General features: G+C 33.7%; 1 protein-coding gene across 3 annotated transcripts in view; it reads left to right on the forward strand.

Annotated features, from left to right (window-relative positions):
- Positions 1-5,235: 5,235 nt before the first annotated feature.
- The window catches only part of SLC12A1 (solute carrier family 12 member 1), an 82,351-nt gene continuing 67,521 nt past the window's right edge, over positions 5,236-20,065 (forward strand). For 2 of the 3 annotated variants that reach the window (XM_016163242.2, XM_016163241.2), the window contains exons 1-4: positions 5,237-5,314; positions 6,460-7,097; positions 17,493-17,624; positions 17,769-17,844. In XM_016163242.2, the coding sequence (XP_016018728.2) occupies positions 6,678-7,097; positions 17,493-17,624; positions 17,769-17,844 (628 nt within the window). In that variant the 5' untranslated portion in view covers positions 5,237-5,314; positions 6,460-6,677. Of the gene's footprint in view, positions 5,315-6,459; positions 7,098-17,492; positions 17,625-17,768; positions 17,845-20,065 lie in introns of all 3 variants that reach the window. The other variant, XM_016163243.2, reaches the window with a different exon arrangement.

A 20,065-nucleotide genomic window follows, 5' to 3' on the forward strand; every position in this document is an offset into this window, starting at 1 on the left:
TTCTGCAATACCCAGACACCCTCTACTCATTCCCAACTTCAGCCCCTCTAGCATTAAAGAATTGGGTATCTTAAAAATAAAGGACTTTCAGTCCAAATAATAAATTGAATATGATTTTCTTAATAGCTATAATAATAGCCATTGGTCAGAAAATGTTCACAGGTAGAACAAATCTCACAAAACTAACACACAAATCCTACAAATAAACACAGGGCTTAAAGGGCCCCAGATCTCACAATGCCCTTACCTTTCTAGTTATTGTGCTTCTAGAATCTCTTGCAAACAAAATCCTTTCACCTGGGATCCAAACCAGACTCGTTTTGTACTTATACTTTCTCCTATTCTCTTTTTATAAACAGCACACAAAAAAGGGAGTGTCCAGCATAATCTAGTGGAAAGAAAGTTTTTCCAGAAACAAGAAACCCAGACCCTACCCTGCCACCTTTAGAGTTATGCAAACTTAGGTCATCTAACTTCTGTGGACTTCAGTGAGGGAGCTAACTAGAGGATTTTGAATGCCCCTTTCAATCTGAGTGTCATATGAGCTCTACACACATGCTGGAAACCCAGAGGTTTGACATGAACAAGGACTTATGATGTCATGAAAATATTTTTAGTTTAAAAGCCTAAACTCAGAGATTTGATTTCCAGTGTTGGCCCAGCCAAGAACAAGCTTTATGACCTAGAAAGTTACCTAATGGGGATTTAGTTTCCACATCTGCAAAACAAGGATAAAGAAACCCATCCTGAATATCTTGCAGGAATATTGAGGGGACCAAGCGACTAGCAATGAATGTGAAAGTAAATTGAAAACTATAAAATCCATTTTAAACATACCTCATTGGTAATAGTAATAGAGGTTCTCAAACCTTAAGAAGCAATGGTTTATTGTAAATTATTTAACCTCTCCAGCCTTTATTTGACAAGTGAAAAGGTAGAATTATATAATTCTTAAATTTTTCCCAACCACAAAATTCTGCCTCTCTATGATCACTGAATGGAAAAATAGCAGGAAATAAGTAAATACAAAAATAATCTGTCTTAAGAACACAGAACTTTCAAACATAACAAAAAATGATTAATATTGACTGAGAGTTAACATTAAATTAGGTATTTTCCATTTATTATATGATTTGATATTCATATTAATCCTTTGATTTCAGTATCACTATTTTCATTTTATATATAAATTACACAGATGAAGAATGGAAGTTGAGAGACTAACTTCCCAAGGTCACCAAGCTAGAGAGTTGTTGCATTAGAAATTGAACTTGAGCAATCTAATGTCAGAGTCCTTATTTGTAAACATTCTTCTATACCCCTGACACTGTCTTCAACACTTCTACATATCTTACAAACATAGTTGCTGCTCAGGTCTATGGCACTCCAAAACCAGCTGTCTCAGTGAGGTTCCCTGATACTTTCTATCTCCTAATAGATTTAGAACATGTCTGTATTGGCTATGGATCTTTCGGAACAAATTTGTATCTCAACGACACTCTGAACCCCAGTAGATACAGGAGTGCCAGCTGGGACATCTTGTAGGCTGTTAGTAATCTGATCCAAGAACACACCTTATTGAGCCATAACAGCTGGACTCACTGAAAGTTGTATATGCCAGGACACTAGGCATCTCCTTTGTGACCCAGGCCTTTGAAATACTCACTAAGATATATTTCCAAGTACCAGGTGCTCCATTTGTCTCCAGGAAAGTCATCCACCAAGACCCTCCATTTTGGTGACTTGAACATAACAAGACCAAATATTTATTTCAAAAACAAACAAACAAAAAAAAACAAATAAAACCCAAAACCAAAGAACAAGAAACTTCATGAAGTACGAGCATTGTTTCTGAAAGTTTAACATCCACAAGCTTTTCCAGATATCATCAACTTCACCATAATATTATTTCAATCTCTTTAAAGAGAAATATTCTTTTAACCAAAAGTGCCTTCATCCATAACATTTATTCATGGCCTATAATGCACCTTAGATTTTTTGGGAGAGGGGAAAATAAGAGGTCTGCATTTGTATTTTTAGAACAAGAAATAATATGAAAGATATAAAAGGCTGGTTATAGTAAATATAATATAGAGATTTCCTGAAATGCTAAACCTTCTAGGAAAAGATGTCAAATGTCATAGCCAGATTATCCCCTAGCTGCTCTTTCCCAAGAACCCTGTCAGGGAGGACAAGAAGATAAATAAAGGAGCATACCTCCACACAGTTTCCTCTTGTTACCTTATGCACCTATCTGAAATACCCAAATTGGGTCTATCTTTCAAGGTTAGCTTTATGGACAGTGTAATTTTATCCATATACCCCAAACCATCTGCCCCAGAATGTTTGAATCCTTATAATAGAGAACAAAGACTTTCATTTCACAGTTAGAGAGTAAAGTCTTGGAATAAAAATGTCTACTTCATGTAAAACCAAGATTAAAATGAATTCACATTACGTCATAGTCGAACAGTCAGTCAGCAAGGGAAAAGGAAATTGACCACTATCAAAGGCATTGAGTCTTTGGTAGAGTAAAAAGGTTAAGAAATAAATAGATAAGTCATATGGTAATTTTATTTTTTTATTATAGTCGTATACAATATTATGTTAGTTTCAGATGTATTAATAGTGATTCTTCATTTATATACTTTATGATGTGATCACTACCATATCTCTAGTAACCATCTGTCACCATACAAAGTTATTACAATATTATTGACTATGTTCCCTTTGTTGTACATTACATCCCCATGACTTATTTATTTTATTTTATAAGTGGAAATCTGTACCTCTTACATTCCTTCACCTTTTCATCCATCCCCCAACACCCCTCCTCTCTGTCAACCATCACCTTGTCTACTTCTGGGTATATCCCAAAGAATTTAAAACAGGATTTCAAAGAGACATTTGTACACACATCTTCATAGCAGCATTATTCACAGTAGCTAAAATTTGAAGCAACCTAAATATCCATTGATGGATAAGTAATTGTGGTATATACATACAGCGGAATATTATGCAGCCTTAAAAAGGAAGGAGATTCTGCAATATGCTGCAACATGAATGAACCTAAGGACACTATACAAAGTGAAATAAGCTAGTCGCAAAAAGTAAAATACTGTATAATTCAACTTACATGAGGTATATAGAGTAGTCAAAATCATAAAAGCAGAAAGTATAATGTTGGTTGCCATGATGGGGGTGGGAAGAACAGGGAGTTATTGTTTAAGAGGTATGGAATTTATTTTACAAGATGAAAAGATTTATAGTGATGGATGGTGGTGATGGTTGAACAACAATGTGAATATATTTAACATCACTGAACCTTACACTTAAAAATGGTTAGGATGGTAATTTTATATTAAGTGTATTTTACTAAAACCAAAAACAAACGATAACAACAAAAAACCTGCCTAGCTCCATATCTGGGACGCAAAATATAGTAAATGTCCATTCTCTAACTGGCCCTCCCCCCCACACACAAAAAAAAATGAAAAAGAAAATAAGAAATAGGTAGGCTCTTGAAAGAGGGTGACGATGAGGGAACAGTTGAAGGAAAGGGAGACGAGAGGTGGCAGAAGTAACTGCAAGCAAGCTCACAGCTCCTGTCTATAAGCAAGTTAAAACAATTTCAAATACCATTGTCTAGTTACAAAGTATAGCAATTATATTTTGCAGCACATACTGAACAACAGGAGGTCACTAAGAATCATGTGAAATACGATGATGGAATTCAATTCATTTAGGGACAGTTAATAGGACTTGTTTTGGGTCTCAGCTTCATCTCAGCTAATTTAAATAACCACCCCCTCCCAGTTGAATCTGAAATGTGACTAATTCACATTACTGACTACCTTTCCCATGGGGAGTCAGAATCTTTTGTAGAAGAGAGACAAATGCCTTGTACCAGTGGCGTTTAAGTACAGGAGTTATAGGTAGAGACTTACAATTCTATCTTTATATCTGACACAGCCCATGACATTAGCCTACTGATTAACATGACATTTCCCTGACTAAGAGCTTCTAGGGGGTTTTACTTAGGTATCTCCAGATCCCTTTCTACAGTCTAGAACCTGCTTATCAACCCACCGTTCCCCCTATTTTAATAGGCACAATACCTATCCCAGTCTTTAATGATTCACCCCAGATGTGACTAAATAAAAGTCACCAATTGTAAATGTTGCTAAAATTGTAAAAGCAAGTGCTAAGCATAAACTAAGTATAAATGGGTGCTGTTCTAAACCCTATACACAAATAGACTGACGATAACTCTACAATAAGATAGGTACCATTATTATCCACAATTGCATTTTACAGATAAAAAAAATTAAGGCCAGAGAGAGACTGAGTAGCTTGCCAGAGATCACACAGATAGAAAGTGGCAGGACCAGGATGGAAATTGAGCGCTCTCACTCCAGAGACTTATGTAATCACTGTATCATACCACAACCATGCTGCTCAAGCATCTGGAACGCTCTTGGATAGTTCCTTATAAAACACTAGGAGGACTCATTCAGTCATCCCAGTCAAAAATCATAACAGAACCTGAACGGAGGAATTGTTTGTGCTGTCTTAATAATCACCACCTCACAGATTTGAGCAAAACCTTTTCCTCAACAAAACTCAAAAATTGGGTTTGATAGAAATGTTTTGCCAGAGGAAGACAAAAAGATCATTTAGCAGTGCCACTGAGAAACTTATCCACAGTCCGATTTCTTCTTAAAAACATTTTCCCACTCGGTAGAAATGTTTTCTATAAATCATTAATTCCACTCTCAATCTGCTCGCTTCCCATGCAGAGAAGAATCAAGGTAGTATGCACTATAAGCAAGTTAAAATAATCTCAAATACCATTTTCTAGTTACAAAGTATAACAATTTTCCCTAGAGGACTATATTTTGCAGTACATGCTGAACAATAGGAGCTCACTAAGAATCATGTGAAGTAAGATGATGGTGTTCAATTTATTTAGTTCCGAACAACCGAAGCACTGCTCATATTTTGTTGGATGATTGCTGTTGAGTAATACAACTCCCCTTATGAATTAAAGAAACTTTATTTGACTTCCTGCCTAAAAGGATTAATGGTTTACTACTAGTTACTAGTTGGTGTAGTACTTAAGGTTCCTCAGGGCTAATGACTGGGTGGGAATTACAGTATTATTCCAGGCCAATCATTGCTCATTCCTCTCTTTCAAGGAAGATGCTAACCAATGAGAAGCAGCCTAAGGTTCTGAGCTGAAAGCTAAGTGCCCCATATATGCCCGGGTGATGCCGAAGCGGGTTATGCTTCCTGAGAAGAAGGCTCCTAGGTGGTAAGTTAAACATTTCTGAGCAAGGGAAAAATTACAAGTAACATTATGTCATAAAGTAGATTCTGAAGAGTGGTGTAAAGGCAAAGATATCAAGGATTATGAAGAGAAGTGGGATATTCTATAAAAGCTAAAGAGATAACAGATTTACTTATAATTTCTCCAGGAAAGGTTATTCTATTTGAAGGTTGAAATTAAGGTTTTTTGTTGTTGTTGTTTGTTTGTTTGTTTGTTTTAATTCAGAGTAATAGCTTTAATAATTTCAAGAGAGAGACAAATTTTATTTGTATTTATTTTTCTGGAACTTTCTTTGAAGGGTCAAATTTTAAGGTATAAATAAAGAGATAATATTCTAGTAAAAGAATGTTCTTAGATGAGGTTATAACATGGATTATGAAAATGATTATATAATCCATTTAACTGACAATCAAAAGAAAACTTCTCAATGAAGATTGAAAATATATCATTAACGAGAATCAGTAGAGCTTGATTATTTTACCTAAATATAGCATATGACTTTATTGAGGATTGTGATTTATTTCCTTACCCTGAAAACTCATATGTTATTTTAAAGATTTTATAATAGCATTTGTAAAACAAATTTATGAGCAAGTCAAACATTTTGAAAGCTAACAAAAGATCTGAGAATTTACAGAAACATCATTTTGACAGGACATATTTTTATAAATTAACAAGATTATATATTTTTAGAAGTTTTAGAAATATTTTTAATCTTATTTATCACATAGTATATATATATATCAATCATAAAATACTTTACAATTTCAACATTTAGTATAGTCAATGAACTGTGTTTCAGGCTAAGAATATTCTCATCAGCTCTTACTACACTAAATCAGTAGTTATATCTTTTCCAAAGTCATAGTGAATCCAACTGCACAGAATACAAGCAAATATTACAAACACAGTTAACATTTTCATGGAAATTCTTTTTGCCAAAACAAGTCCTCAGTTATTTATTATGGGATTTAATTGCTCAGGTGATTAAGGTGCCTGGACAGGTAATTTTTAATGAAATGAATTTGAAACGATATGTCTTGTGACAGAAAACTGTTTCTCATACCCCCACTCCTAGTTAAATATATTTATATTACTTAGAACAGTTTAATTTTCTTTTTCAATGACAGCTTTGAAGAACAATGTGAAGATTGTATAGGAGACAATACATCAAGAATCCACTTATTGAGTTCTTCTAGAACAAAACCCAGGAGCTTTCTAATGTGAACACATTGGTGTTTATTTTGAGAAGAAAATATATAGATTTAAAAAAAAAACAATCATAAAGTAGATAGCTTAATCCTCCCCCCGCCCGCCCCCTCTCTCCCAAAAAAATCCAGTTTGGAAGATGTCACTGAACAACTCTTCCAATGTATTTCTGGATTCAGTGCCCAGTAATACTAATCGCTTTCAAGTTAATGTCATAAATGAGAGTCATGAGAGCAGTGCAGCAGCGGATAACAACCCCAACCCTCCACATTATGAGGAAACCTCTTTTGGGGGTGAAGCCCAGAACAGATTCAGAATCAGCTTCAGGCCTGGGAAACAGGAGTGCTACAATGATTTCCTTCAAAATGGAGAAACAGCTAAAACAGATGCCACTTTTCATGCTTATGATTCTCACACAAACACATACTACCTACAAACCTTTGGCCACAACACCATGGATGCTGTTCCCAAGATCGAGTACTATCGCAACACTGGCAGCTTCAGTGGGCCCAAGATCCAACGACCCAGCCTGCTCGAGATTCACGAGCAACTTTCAAAGGTAAGTTTAAGGGCACAAACAGGTATATGGCTTCCTCCTTCAGGTGACTTCCTGCTCTGAATATAAAAACATCCAATGACGAGGTCTATTCCAAACCATCCATCTTACTTATATGACGATCCCTAGTTCCCAATAAACAGAAAATACACAGTGTTTCACAAATGGTAACTGATGACGGAGAACTAGAGAACTGACTCTGAAAGTTAGGCAATACGTTGTATCTTGTTTAGAATTGTAGTCTACTCAATTCACACATGGTTAAACATGTCAAACTGAATACTAAGCTAGTTTCACCTTAGTATCAATGCTTCTACAACAGTTATTAAAAAAAAAATCACTGGTGCTTGCTGTAGTTAATAGTGTGGTGCCAGCCTTTAGTGCACATGGATATTTTTTATATTCTTTAAAGAGACAGCAGAGATTTATAAGATTCGGCATTTTATCCCTTCCTCTTCAAAGCTTTGCCTGAGGCTCCTGAGTGCACTTAAGCATATAAAAGTAACTAAATTAAATTTAAGTACAGAAGCAGCAGATGTGGTTACACTTTTTATTATTTAAGGAATATAGCCAAGGTTCCAAATCTGCCAGAAACATGAGGCAGCACTTTTTCTAATCTTGCAGCAAATCATTTATAAGCTTAGTAGAGTTCTTCTTCAATAACTTGCTCTAAAATATGTTGATGCACTTTCTCTTCCTGTTTTTCTGGAACACAGTTGGGAATGAATATCATTTTTTATGGATATAATTACTTGCTAAGAAGAATAATTAACTGTCACATATCCAAAAGCAGTTTACTCTTGCCCAAGTTTTGAGATAAGAAAAAAAAATGATTGAAATAATTTTTTTCATATTCACTCATTCATCCAGTAATTGTTTATTAAATGATTACTCACTCCAGGGATTCTAAAAATATTGCTTTCATGAAAGATGTTAATAAAGGTGAAAATTTCCTTTTAGTTTAAGTTCATCCTTCTTTTCATAAGAAAAACCTATCTCCAAAACTTGTTTGCATTGGCTGTTAGGGTCTCTGAGTCTGGGTCCTACCACCTGAGATTGAGAGACTTCCTGAGGAGGAGCCCACGCTCTGAATTCTATACTGTTATCCCTCCTCCCCACCAAAATTTACTTGGCCTATATACTATATTGCCGATACTTTCCTACACATCTGGTCCCTTTATAGACATAAGATTTACACTTTATCTGAGATATCTGATGCTTTAATCAAAAGAAGTTAGCAGTGTGGTAATGTCAGAAGAAATCGCAGTCTCCATGAAGATTTTTGAGACGGGGGAAATTTGAAGCTCTTGGATTCAGACTGAGCTGTCACTTTCCTTTTCTATTTGAAGGAAGAAAAAAAGGAAAAGGCAAAAAGAAAGAGGAGAAAGAAGGCTGAGCAAAGAGGGCACAAGGAGTTTCTAAGATGTTGGGGGGACAGAAAGAGAAATTTAGGTTATTATAAAGAGATTTCAATTCATTCTGAAGAAGTAAAATGAGCCAAAGTCCTCTAAAAAAAGACCTGAAATTCTATTTCACTGTACTCTACTTCATTACACATGATGATTTTTAAAGCTGCATCTTTCATAAAATTGTGACCAAAATATAAATATTCTCATTCGCCCCCTTCCCTGACTTACAACAAAAGAAAAAAAAATTTTAACTCCATTAGAAAGGAAATAGAGTCAACTCACATTGTTCTTAGGACCAATATTCTAAAGAGAGAAGAGTAGCTATTTACAATTTCTAAAGCCATAACATGTAAATCTTTATACAAGGAGAGAAAAACTCTGAGGGAACATTGTCAGAAAGTCATCTAAATGGCCACAAAGTAGGAATGCAATAACTGCATTTAACAGATTTGATAGATGTTGGGGATATCATATTCTTTTTGAAAGGATAAAATGAGACTAAGGACTTAACTTTGATCTAAAGTGCTTTTTTCTTAGATACAAAAAAAATTGGTAAATTAAATAAATTAAAAATTGTTTAAGCTCCATGCCCTGAATAATCATTTGAATGACTATAGTAATAAGTTACCCTTTTTATGAACTTGATCCTTATTTATCTAGAGTACTTCATTTTGGTTAAATCATACAGAAGGATCCACATAGCTGACTGAACTGGGAGCAGAATTCAAATAAAAAAGCAGAATCTACAATGGGCACATTCCTATAGCCAGGACCATTCTAGTATCCCTTAAGTTATAAGAACAAGTCTGTCTCTCCGCATGTCCTATTTCTATGCTATCCTTTGATTGTAGACATTAACAGTCAGGGCTTTATTCAATTCATCTCTGTCTTCCTTGCCAGTGAATTGGCTACTACTATTTCTCCTGTTTTTCCTCACTCAATACTCCCAAGTAAAGATAAAGACCTGAAATGTAATATAGCTATGTTGCTACCTCCTTGTGGCCCTTGACGCTTTTATGATAGTTTCTTAAATCACAACCAGAAATGATTAATAGAACAAACATTATATAATAATACTCAGATATATCACAGATTTTGTATGCCAAAATTGTAAATGATAGTGTTTTTTTTTTTTAATTTAAAAGTGGAAAGTAATTGAAATAATAAAAGTTTGGTGATACTTTTTGTATCCATAATTATATTGCTTTAAAAAGCCACATAGGAATGAGACATTCATACTAAATGGCAGAACATATTTAGTCAGAAGCCAGTTGGTTTTTGTGCAAATTTTGTCCTCATAGGTAAAATTTTTAAAAAGTTTGAAAGACATTAAGTCTCTATCTTAAAAGAAACTCTAGGAGTGATAGATATTGACAGAATTTTTAATCCCAATGATTTGAGATCATAGTTGAAGAAATCATTTTCATTTTCTATGTAGTAAAAAGCTAAATGCCTATACTGGTAGCTCTGAATTAAGGACTTCTGAAAACTCTAGGTAAAAGCAGAAAAAACTTACTCCATCTTTTACATGTTCTACAGTATTATACAAGCTACAGAACCTCAACTGATCTTGCAAGATACTTGTGAAAATTAGAGTTTATATCCATATAAAGTCCAGCACATTGTCTATGATTGGTGGAAATTCAATAAATGTTTGTTAATGATGATGATAATTTTTATACTAGCCTATTTTTATTTTTAAAGTAAAATATACATGGGTACAATATTTAACAAGTACTAAACTGATATAATATTTAACAAGTACTGTATATATATATATTTAAAAATATATATATACACACACACACACATACATATACATATATGTAATTAAATATCTCTTATCTAATGTATTCTCCAGGACAATCATTATGAAGAGTTTCTTATAAATCCCTCCAGAGGTTTTCTGTGCCTATACAAACATATATTTATTCCTATCTAATTTTCTGTCTATGTTTTTCTTTTCGAATATGTGTTGGGATGTATTTTACACGTTGTCTTAAACTCTGGGGTTTTTGCTAAACAATATATTTTGGAGATCTTTCTGTATCAAAACATGTATAATGATCACTATACACCTGGCAAAGAATAATCTGGTATTTTTACTTTGTAAAAATAATTCCACTTTTAGTATCCAGCTTAATTCTTATGGCCGGCTTTTCATACAAAATTCCAAACTACAGGGCTAACCACAATGGAACTGCTTTTCAGTTTTACTAAGCACCATTGTTGTTAACATTTCAGGAAAATATAGTTAGTTATAAGAGATTCAGGAAAATGCATAGCTTTTCTATCAAAGTCTTATGTCACTGAAATTGTCTATGAACAGTATAAATAGCTATAAAAATTAAAATGGAAATATTATTCTTAAGGAAGCCTGCTGTTTAAAAACTGATCCAAAATAAAAACAATAGAATGACATTATACTTTGATCATTAGGCTGTCAGGAACTTAAGGTAATTTATGAATAAGAACATTAAGACTGACTCTGACATTGAATAACACACTTTTTACTGAGATTTTTCATGTATCAGACATGGTGTTCACACTTGACACATTCTCGCCCAATCCTTATCACAGCTTTTTAAGTTAGGTACTATTACTATTGATATTTTATAGATGATGAAAGGTTTATAAAATTCTGTGGATCTTTTATAAGAGAAAACAATGACTTAGAGAAATCAAGCTTCCGAGGTCAAGAAGCAAAGTTCATATGACTAATAAGTTGATAAAGAGTCCATGCTCTTTATTACTATATGTTATCCTCAGCCTCCTCTCCTGTAGCAGTTTGTTTCAGCTCATTTGATAGCTGTAGAAAATGGTGGAACTCAGATACAAAGAAGAAATCGCACCTCAGTCATGATGGGCTGAGCAGGAGATCTCAGCTCCTTTCTTATTTTGGGGACTGTGCAAGAGATGGTGTTGCTTCCCCTACAGAATTAATTGTAAGTCTCAATTTTTATTATAGTGAAAAGCATTTATTGGCCATTTATTCACAAGAGCTGCTGTATAATGTGAGTTAAAGAGATTTGATCTGTACTCTCTAAAATTTTATTTCGTAAGTCAAGTGGCATTGCTATGGGTAGCAATAAAGGACACACAGTCAAGTTAACAAGCATTAAACCACTTATATCAATGTATAAATGCTTATCTTCTGTAAAAGGACACCCATAATGTATAAGTGTGTTCAGAAAATAATATTTTCTAAAGTATTTCAAAGTGCAAGTTTGGAACTTTAGCATTCAAATCGAGGCTAATCAAAATTAGAAATAATCGCCAAAACAAATAAAATAGACATTAAAATCGAGGCAATAAATGCCTTGAAGGCCAGTGATAATCAAAAGCTACCCCTAAAATATTTGTTGGAGTAAAACACTGCAACTAAGGGCTCATTCTAATACTTGTTAGAGCTTTAGGTATCCAAGGCTACACCTGGGAGCTCTCACTATTAAAATACTTCGTGAAAACAAACAAACAGAAAAGATGAATTTCACATTATAAACAGTTCAGTGATAAATAATAAGTAGAGTGAGAGTTCCCTTAAAGTATATGTGGAAAGTATTAAGAATCTTTTAATTTTACTTTCTTATGCTGGTTTATCATGGTTTATCACATATCACTACCTTTTGGCTTAAGTTACCAAAAATATAAGTCAATATGTTTGTGAACTATGTTTTTAATGTAAAAATAATGTAATTATAAATTGTGAGCATGGTAGTGATTTAGAGGAATGGTTTTAAAACATGAAAAAAAACTATCTCATTTTCTTCTTTATTTTTTAATTATAGTTGACAATATTATGTTAGTTTCAAGTGATTAGACATTACGAATTGATCACCATGATGTATAGTAATCATCTGTCACCATACAGTTATTATACTATTGAATACATATCCTATGACATCACATCCCCATGACTAATTTTATAACTGGCAGTTTATACTTCTTAATCTCCTTCACCTTTTTCGCCCATCCTTCACCCCCCTCCCATCTGGCAAACATCAGTTCGTTCTCTGTATCTGTGAGTCTGTTTCTGTTTTGTTTTGTTTGTTCATTTTCACAATTTAAAATACTCCCCTTCATTAAAAAGGCCTAGAAATGTACAAACATAATAATATTAATCATTAAGTTATAGAAATATTAGAATTATATGTTCTTTATTTTGAAAGAGCATTAGGAATTACCTGGTCCTTACTGGGGTTGGTTTTAAAGCAATCCAGTAGCAGTGGTCTGAGAGGTTTAGGTGGAATAACATTGATCATATTTTGATAATTGTTGAAGCTGTGGTGGGTACATGAAATATATTTTTCTCCCTACTATTGCATATGTTTAAATTTTTCAATAATAAAAGAAAGTTTAAAACAATAAAGAAGGGATCATGTAGGCCTAAATATTTATGGAACTACTTTGATGATAGTCTAAAATTTCTATCCCAAGGTTAAAGGCTAAAGGCTTGAAAACATGTATAGTAGTAAATATTATATACTTAGTACTTAAAGAATATATATCTTATTTTTTTTATTTATTCTTTAATCTGCATGTGATTGAAGCTTTACTAGTTTATCAATATTGAGGGGAAGCAAAATTTTGTATCAAATGGTTTCTTTCTTTTCTTTCTTTCTTTCTTCCTTCCTTCCTTCCTTCCTTCCTTCCTTCCTTCCTTCCTTCCTTCCTTCCTTCCTTCCTTCCTTTCTTTCTTTCTTTCTTTCTTTCTTTCTTTCTTTCTTTCTTTCTTTCTTTCTTTCTTTCTTTTCTTTCTGTGAACACACTTTATTTTATCTTCTCTGAATACTTAATGCACAGGTAAAACTCTTAGTAAATAAATAATCATTCCCTAAAGCTATGCAATTTAAAATGCTCTTATGAAAGGTTGTGGGTCATCATTTATGGTAATGGAGTATGAACAAACAAATTAATTCAAAGTAAAAAGGGAAAAACTGGTTTCAGGCAACAATCATAAAACTTTTAGGCTTTGAGACTTTCGTCCTAAGAAAGTGAAGCAGTCGAGAGAGTCTGCCAGCCACTGGTTATAGCTCGCAGCCATGGAACCCCCATAAACCCTCCACCCTGAGTCTTGTTCAGTACTTTGATGATGAATTGACCTTATAATTGCTGTTTGGGCTTTATAAAGGAGGCATGTCAGAAGAGGAAGACGGTAGACACAGAAAAATGATTTTTTCTTAGAGTAAATCATTTCAAAGTAAGGTTTTCAGAAAACCCATTGGATTTATCCTCATTTACAGTATCTGGGAAAGGTTAAGTAACTTGCTGGAAGACACACTCCGAATTAATTGCATAGCCAAAATTAGATTTCAAATCTACTAATTTATATGGTGCAGCGGTTTTTCAGCTCCTGCATGAGAGTGAGCAATGGAAATGGATTGGATTCTGTACTTATAAATTGACTATCAGACCTTTTCAGTCAATAGAAGAAATATACATTTGAGGGGTTTTTCTCCTGTAAGGTATAAATATATTTAAAACTTTGAAACTCTAGCAGGTTGAACATATTTACCTAAGGGAAGGTCGAACATCCTTCAATGACTATTTTTGAATAGTTCAGAAAATCATTGCTTTACTAATTTCCATATATGATGATTTCCTGGACACGCCCTTATAGAATATTCTTTTTGCTTTCTATTATGAAGTTCTAGTGATAAACTGAACTCTTAAACTCTAACTAGAAGGGCATTTATCAGATAAAAATGTTCATTTAAAGGGAAATTTTAAATATCCTGTACATCCTTTGGCCAACTTTGTAAAATGTTTTTTTACAGCCATTGATATTCTCATTAATCCAGATCTAAGGGTCACAGTTACCATCAGAGTTCACAAGAGAGCAGAGCAATTTCCTGGACCAAACCTTCAAGTTCAGGTTTAATCATAAAACTAGAATAAAACTTATTCCCAAGACTAGTTTTAAAAAGTAAGTTATTAAGATTTTGTCTCGTGGGATCCCTAATTAATCCAGAAAAGGAAATTGCTTTCTCCTTGAATGAAAAGCTACTCATGGTTTCTTGTTGTGGGATCTTTTTGTTTTTTAAGCATATTAACATTTAAATAAAATTTTTAAAATTAATTTATTTTCCAATTATAGTTGACATACAGTATTATATTAGTTTCAGTGTACAACATAGTGATTAGATATTTGATATACCTTATGAAGTGATCACCCTGATAAGTCTAGTACCCATCTGACACCATACATGGTTATCACAATATTATTGACTATATTCCCTATGCTGTACTTTACATCCCTGTGATCACTTTTGTAATTGGCAATTTGTACTTTTTAATCTGGCCATGGGATCTTGATTAACTGTAATATTGACACTGTAAAACATTTTTCTCAAATTAAGTCAAATAAATGAATATCCTAACCAAATAATCTCTTCAATATTCATGGACATTTTAACACACCTCAATTTCCTGTTCTCATTGATTTTCCAGTTGTAGAAAATGAAATTTACATTTGACCCACTCAGCTACCTTATGAAGGTAGAATCCTTATTTTAAAAAAGTAGATTTTTAATTGACTGGAGAACAACCTCAAATGTTTCATCCATCTGTAATTAGCTATATTACATAGTCATGTGTTATCCAATATGGTAGCCACCAGTCACTTGCAGCTACTGAGCACTTGAAATGTGTCTAGTCTATGTTGAAATGTGCTGTCAGTATAAAATACACACTGGATTTCAGAGACATATAAAAAGAAATGTAAACTATCTCATTAATACTTTTATATTGATTATATGTTCAAATGATAATATTTTATATAGATTCTAGTAAGTAAAATACATTATTAAGCCAGTCTGTAATTTAGATTCCTCCTATAAGGTGGAGTGCCACCAGTGCTAATGAATATTTACATTTCAAATATTAGAAATATGATACTCTACAGAAATTAAATATATTTTTTAAATTTAAGGGTCTATATCTGGACCCACATTAGTTCACTGATTTCTTTTTAGTTTTTAAAAAGTAGCTACTGATAAACTGTGAGTTACCTACATAACTCGCATTCTTGGCTGGTATAGAGCACCAGGTTCTGTCCTGCTAATTCAGTTTCTATTTTCATAGATTTTATCCATATCTTACATTGATACAAACATGATATCAGCTTTCAATTATCTGTGCCAATGGGAACTGAGGATGCCTAAGATTAAGACATACCTCAGGTAATTCAGAACTAAATTTTAACTATTAATTTGTTCCCTCTATTATTTAACTTTTTTCCTCAGTGTTGTTGGAAGATAATAAAATAATCTTGTTTGGGATTCATTTCCTTCTTCTCTCTTTTTTAATGTGAACTGCATAAAGGAAACAGTGAGAAATGTAATGAATGCCCAATGGGAAAGGAAGAGAAAAGAAATAGGCAAGAACGAATAAGAAACTAGGTTATTGCTCCTAAGTGGTAGCAATCAGGTGGCCTTCAAGTCCACGTAATGGAGTTGATGGTGTTTACTGATGGCCTGCTATATGACAATCTCTGATTGGAATTGAGGAGAAGTAACCCACACCACCATCTTCCTCTAATTTAGTTGACATACAGTGACTTATTGCATTGTATTGCATTGGTTACCTAAGTGCCACAAAAAAAGTCATGAGGGAACGAAGTTGGGAGAACCACTTACCTTCAGAGAGAAGTAGAACATGTTGGAAGAAGGAGACAAGAAGCCAAAGTCATTTGGAGTAAACAACCCAAATTAGGATCAGTTTATAGTGGGTAGGATGGTGGTACACCAAAGCCCCCAAAAGCAAAAATCCTAGAGCACGGCAAGCACAAGAACTTTGCCCCTAAATAAGGCCTTATAATAAATACCGAATATTTATTTCACATTAGTTCCTTTTTAGAGGGGAAAAAAAAAATGCCCTTGTCCAAGATGTCTTAGCAAGTAATGTCAGAACTCATCATTCTATGCTTAAACAAGTTTAGACCATTTAAGTAAGATAAAGTTGTTCTTTAATAATGGTAATTAAGTGCCAAATCTAAGAAGCTTCCACAATTGTTAAAACCCTTACAAAACCCTTACTGGAAAAGATGGCTTTTGGGGAGCTCAGTCGGGTGTAGTCTAATTAAAGAACCAGGTAAATGACAGATAGGCTAAATTAAGTAGATGCATCTAAAATTAATCAAATTCATACCAAAAGGAGAAATTGGAAAGTTGTTTTTTGAGAGAAACAGAGCCATTTCCCCTCCTATTGAATTCAGAGACTATCTCACTGACAAGAAAGGTCTTCTTCAAAAGTAGGTCATGGGGAGAAAAAAAACAAAATAAAGTTCTAACATTTTTTATACTATTTCTTATTTCTACTCAACCTATCTTGCTAATTACGAGAGTTCTTTCCTTCTGTACAATACTAATAGCACACCCAACAGCTCTCAGGCAAATCTAATTAAGTTTTCCCTACAGAGATAACATTCTTGTTGCCTATACAATGTCTTTAACCTTTTTATTTTTTTAAAGAAAACACTGATGTGAAAAAGATACTCTGATGTGAGTAGAGAAGTTTTATCATTATTATTTCAGATGAATATAATGAAACCCAAAGAGAACAATGGAAAGAAGGCCAGGTACTCTGCATTAGTGAGGAAGGTTAGCTTTCCAGCCCTCTAACCAAGCCTTCTCAAACACCCTCATTCACTATCTATAGACTTTCCTCCCTTCGTTATATCCCTTCTTCTCCCTTTTGCTTTTCTGTGTTCTAAACAAATCCAAATCTGGCCATTTTCCCCTAAGATTACATTTTCACCAGGAGAATTGCCCAGGTTCCTTCACCACTCCTACAGTCTTGGTGCCTAAAATTACTCACGAAACGAAGCCATCAGCTTCCCATGGCAAACATTAATTATCTTATTAAAATGACTAAAGTTTTGTATTCATCTTAAGTTTTATGTCAATTGTTTTGATTTGCCTCTGAAAGTTTTATGCAACTATGTGTTTGCTGACCATGTATTGTGTTTTTGCTATCTGTAAAAATGCAGAATGTGGCGGTGGCCCCAGGTTCAGCTGACAGGGTTGCTAATGGTGACAGGATGCCTGGAGATGAACAAGCTGAAAACAAAGAAGAAGAAAAATCTGGCGCTGTGAAGTTTGGATGGGTGAAAGGTGTGCTGGTGAGAAAGCTCCTATGTTTATACATGAAAACGAACCAAAACTGGTAAACCTAGTGTTGACAAGGCCTGAACACCAGAGTTACAAAGACCTGAGTTTTGCCCTCTATCATTTCTCATCTCTTTCAATGCTCCTTCAATCCACAGGTAAGATGCATGCTGAATATCTGGGGTGTCATGCTCTTCATTCGCCTCTCTTGGATTGTTGGAGAAGCTGGAATCGGTAAGCATTTTTTCCTCTCCTATATAATTTTCTGTGTACATCATTATAAACTCAATAAGCAATTTGTTTTCACCATTAATGCTGAATGTGAGATGAAGGTCACAGAAATAATCTGCATTTGGGCTTTTAAACTTTGCCTCTTAGACAATGTTTGTCAGAGAGGAAAGGTGAAGCAGTGACTCCTGGGAGACTGGAATTTTCCAGCTTGCCAACCAGATAAATGCTTAAGGAGATATCCCTATCTTTTTGTGAAGTTTTAGGTGTACAGGTATATACAGACACATTCATTTTAAACAATAGTATTAATATGTGGAGACATATTGACATTTATAATAGTATCTTTCTTATAATTATTGGCAAAACTTCATTAACTAAAAATAACTTGTGTGAAAACTGGTGAAAATGTGACCTGACTAATAAAAATGCTGAATTGTTGAACATTTTCCAAAGAAAATAATTGTGTTACTTTCAGATATCCACAGTAAAAAAATAAAGTTTAATAAAGTATTGCTTAAAATAATAGATAAAATGACTGAGATAATGTATATATAACTATTGCTAATTTTTCTAAATGGAAAAAATGTTGAAATGATTGTGATTATTTAATGTTTTAAATATTATGTTCCATTTAAGGTATTATTTCCTGTGGCAAATCTTTTTTTATTAAGAGAATATTAATAAAATTTATATAAAAAATTTATTTAAATTTTATCATAGGTACTGATTTAATGTGATAAAAATTAATGATGTTCTACTCTACATATGGAAAATATATTATAGATCCACTTTGGGGGAAGACTTATAAATCATTAGCATCAAGAACATAGAGCTTAAGATGTGCTTTCAGATATCATTCCAGAATGTATCTTAATTCACACTCAGAAGGTACTTCATCATTATTTATTGTCTTTGCTCCTCAAAACAGGTTCAAAATCACCAGCAGACTAACCCTGAAAAAGAAAGAACTAAGTTATAAACTGAAACACTGGTACCAGTTCCCATAGCTTTTCCATGTTTCGAGTTCGGCAACTGCTGGGTTCCTGACAAAGGGCTGCTTGCTGGCTTTATGATGCATATCGAATGAAGGCTTACAGCCGCAGGGTCCAAAATAAGTATATGCAGTTCCACGAAAAATCTGCATTTTAATATTGCCAAGTTTTTGCTTCAGGGTTTCATGCAAAATTAGGTTTTTAAGGGCAGTTTAGTAACTTATTGAGATCATCAAGAAACATTACTTTGTTTAGAGGTGTGAGTGTAGCCAAGGGCAAGAGTAATTCTTTTTAATGCAACTTATTTAACATCCATATGTTTGGGCAATAATCTGAACTTTAATCAGATCTTACATTACTCTTCACAGTCAATCCAGTTTCATGTTTATTGCAAAGCCATAAAGTATGAAGAATCCTATCTTCTGCTAAACTTGTTTATTGTACTTTCAGGCATCAGTATTGTTTTAATAAGAACCTTTTATTTAAGTTATTTAAGTAGTTCAACCCTACTGTAGTAGAGTTCTATCTAAATGGATGTTTAATAATTTTTTAATGGAATTTTTTTTCTTTTAATTCTTAGAAGATAGACTTTAATGAGTAGTAGAAACTTATTAGCACCCTTACTCAATTTTACTTGCTTTTGCTGTAAACTTAAAGCTAAATGAGTTGAGTAAGTCACCATCTGGGTCCCATTTGGGTACCATTTATTGGGTAAGAAAAGAAACAATAGTTTGAGAAAGAAACCTGAATATACTGTAAGCCCAGACCTTGGGAATAAAGCCAGAAGGAAGCTGGAGTCAGGAATGACAGTAGCTATAGCCCTTAAGTAACCATTCTCAGGCCATGAGTTTTGGCTGTCTTGGCATTCTACCAAAAGCAAATGGTAGAATGAGCCAATAACTCATATAGTTGTTTTACTCTGTCTTGGAGACTTTGGCTGGGTAAGATGATTTCTAATAAATTTAACCATCAGGCAGAGAAGAAGGATGTGAAAAGCAGATGTGACCTGAAGCAAGTCATTAATACTCCTTGAGTTTTATTTTCTCATCTGAAAATTAGGAAGCTAGATTGTTTCCCAATTAATTCTTTGAAAATGAAAAAATTCTTTGAAAATGATAAAGAACCTTGCCGAATAGGCAGATGCAAATTGAGAGAGGCTTAAGGTAGTGCAATGGTCTTCAGACTGTGAGGTACATAAGAGTTACAGGAGAAGTTAAGTTACAAACCTGCAG

The sequence above is a fragment of the Rousettus aegyptiacus genome, unplaced genomic scaffold (genome assembly GCF_014176215.1).
Source record: "Rousettus aegyptiacus isolate mRouAeg1 unplaced genomic scaffold, mRouAeg1.p scaffold_m13_p_3, whole genome shotgun sequence".
In the NCBI taxonomy this organism is placed as follows: domain Eukaryota; kingdom Metazoa; phylum Chordata; class Mammalia; order Chiroptera; family Pteropodidae; genus Rousettus; species Rousettus aegyptiacus.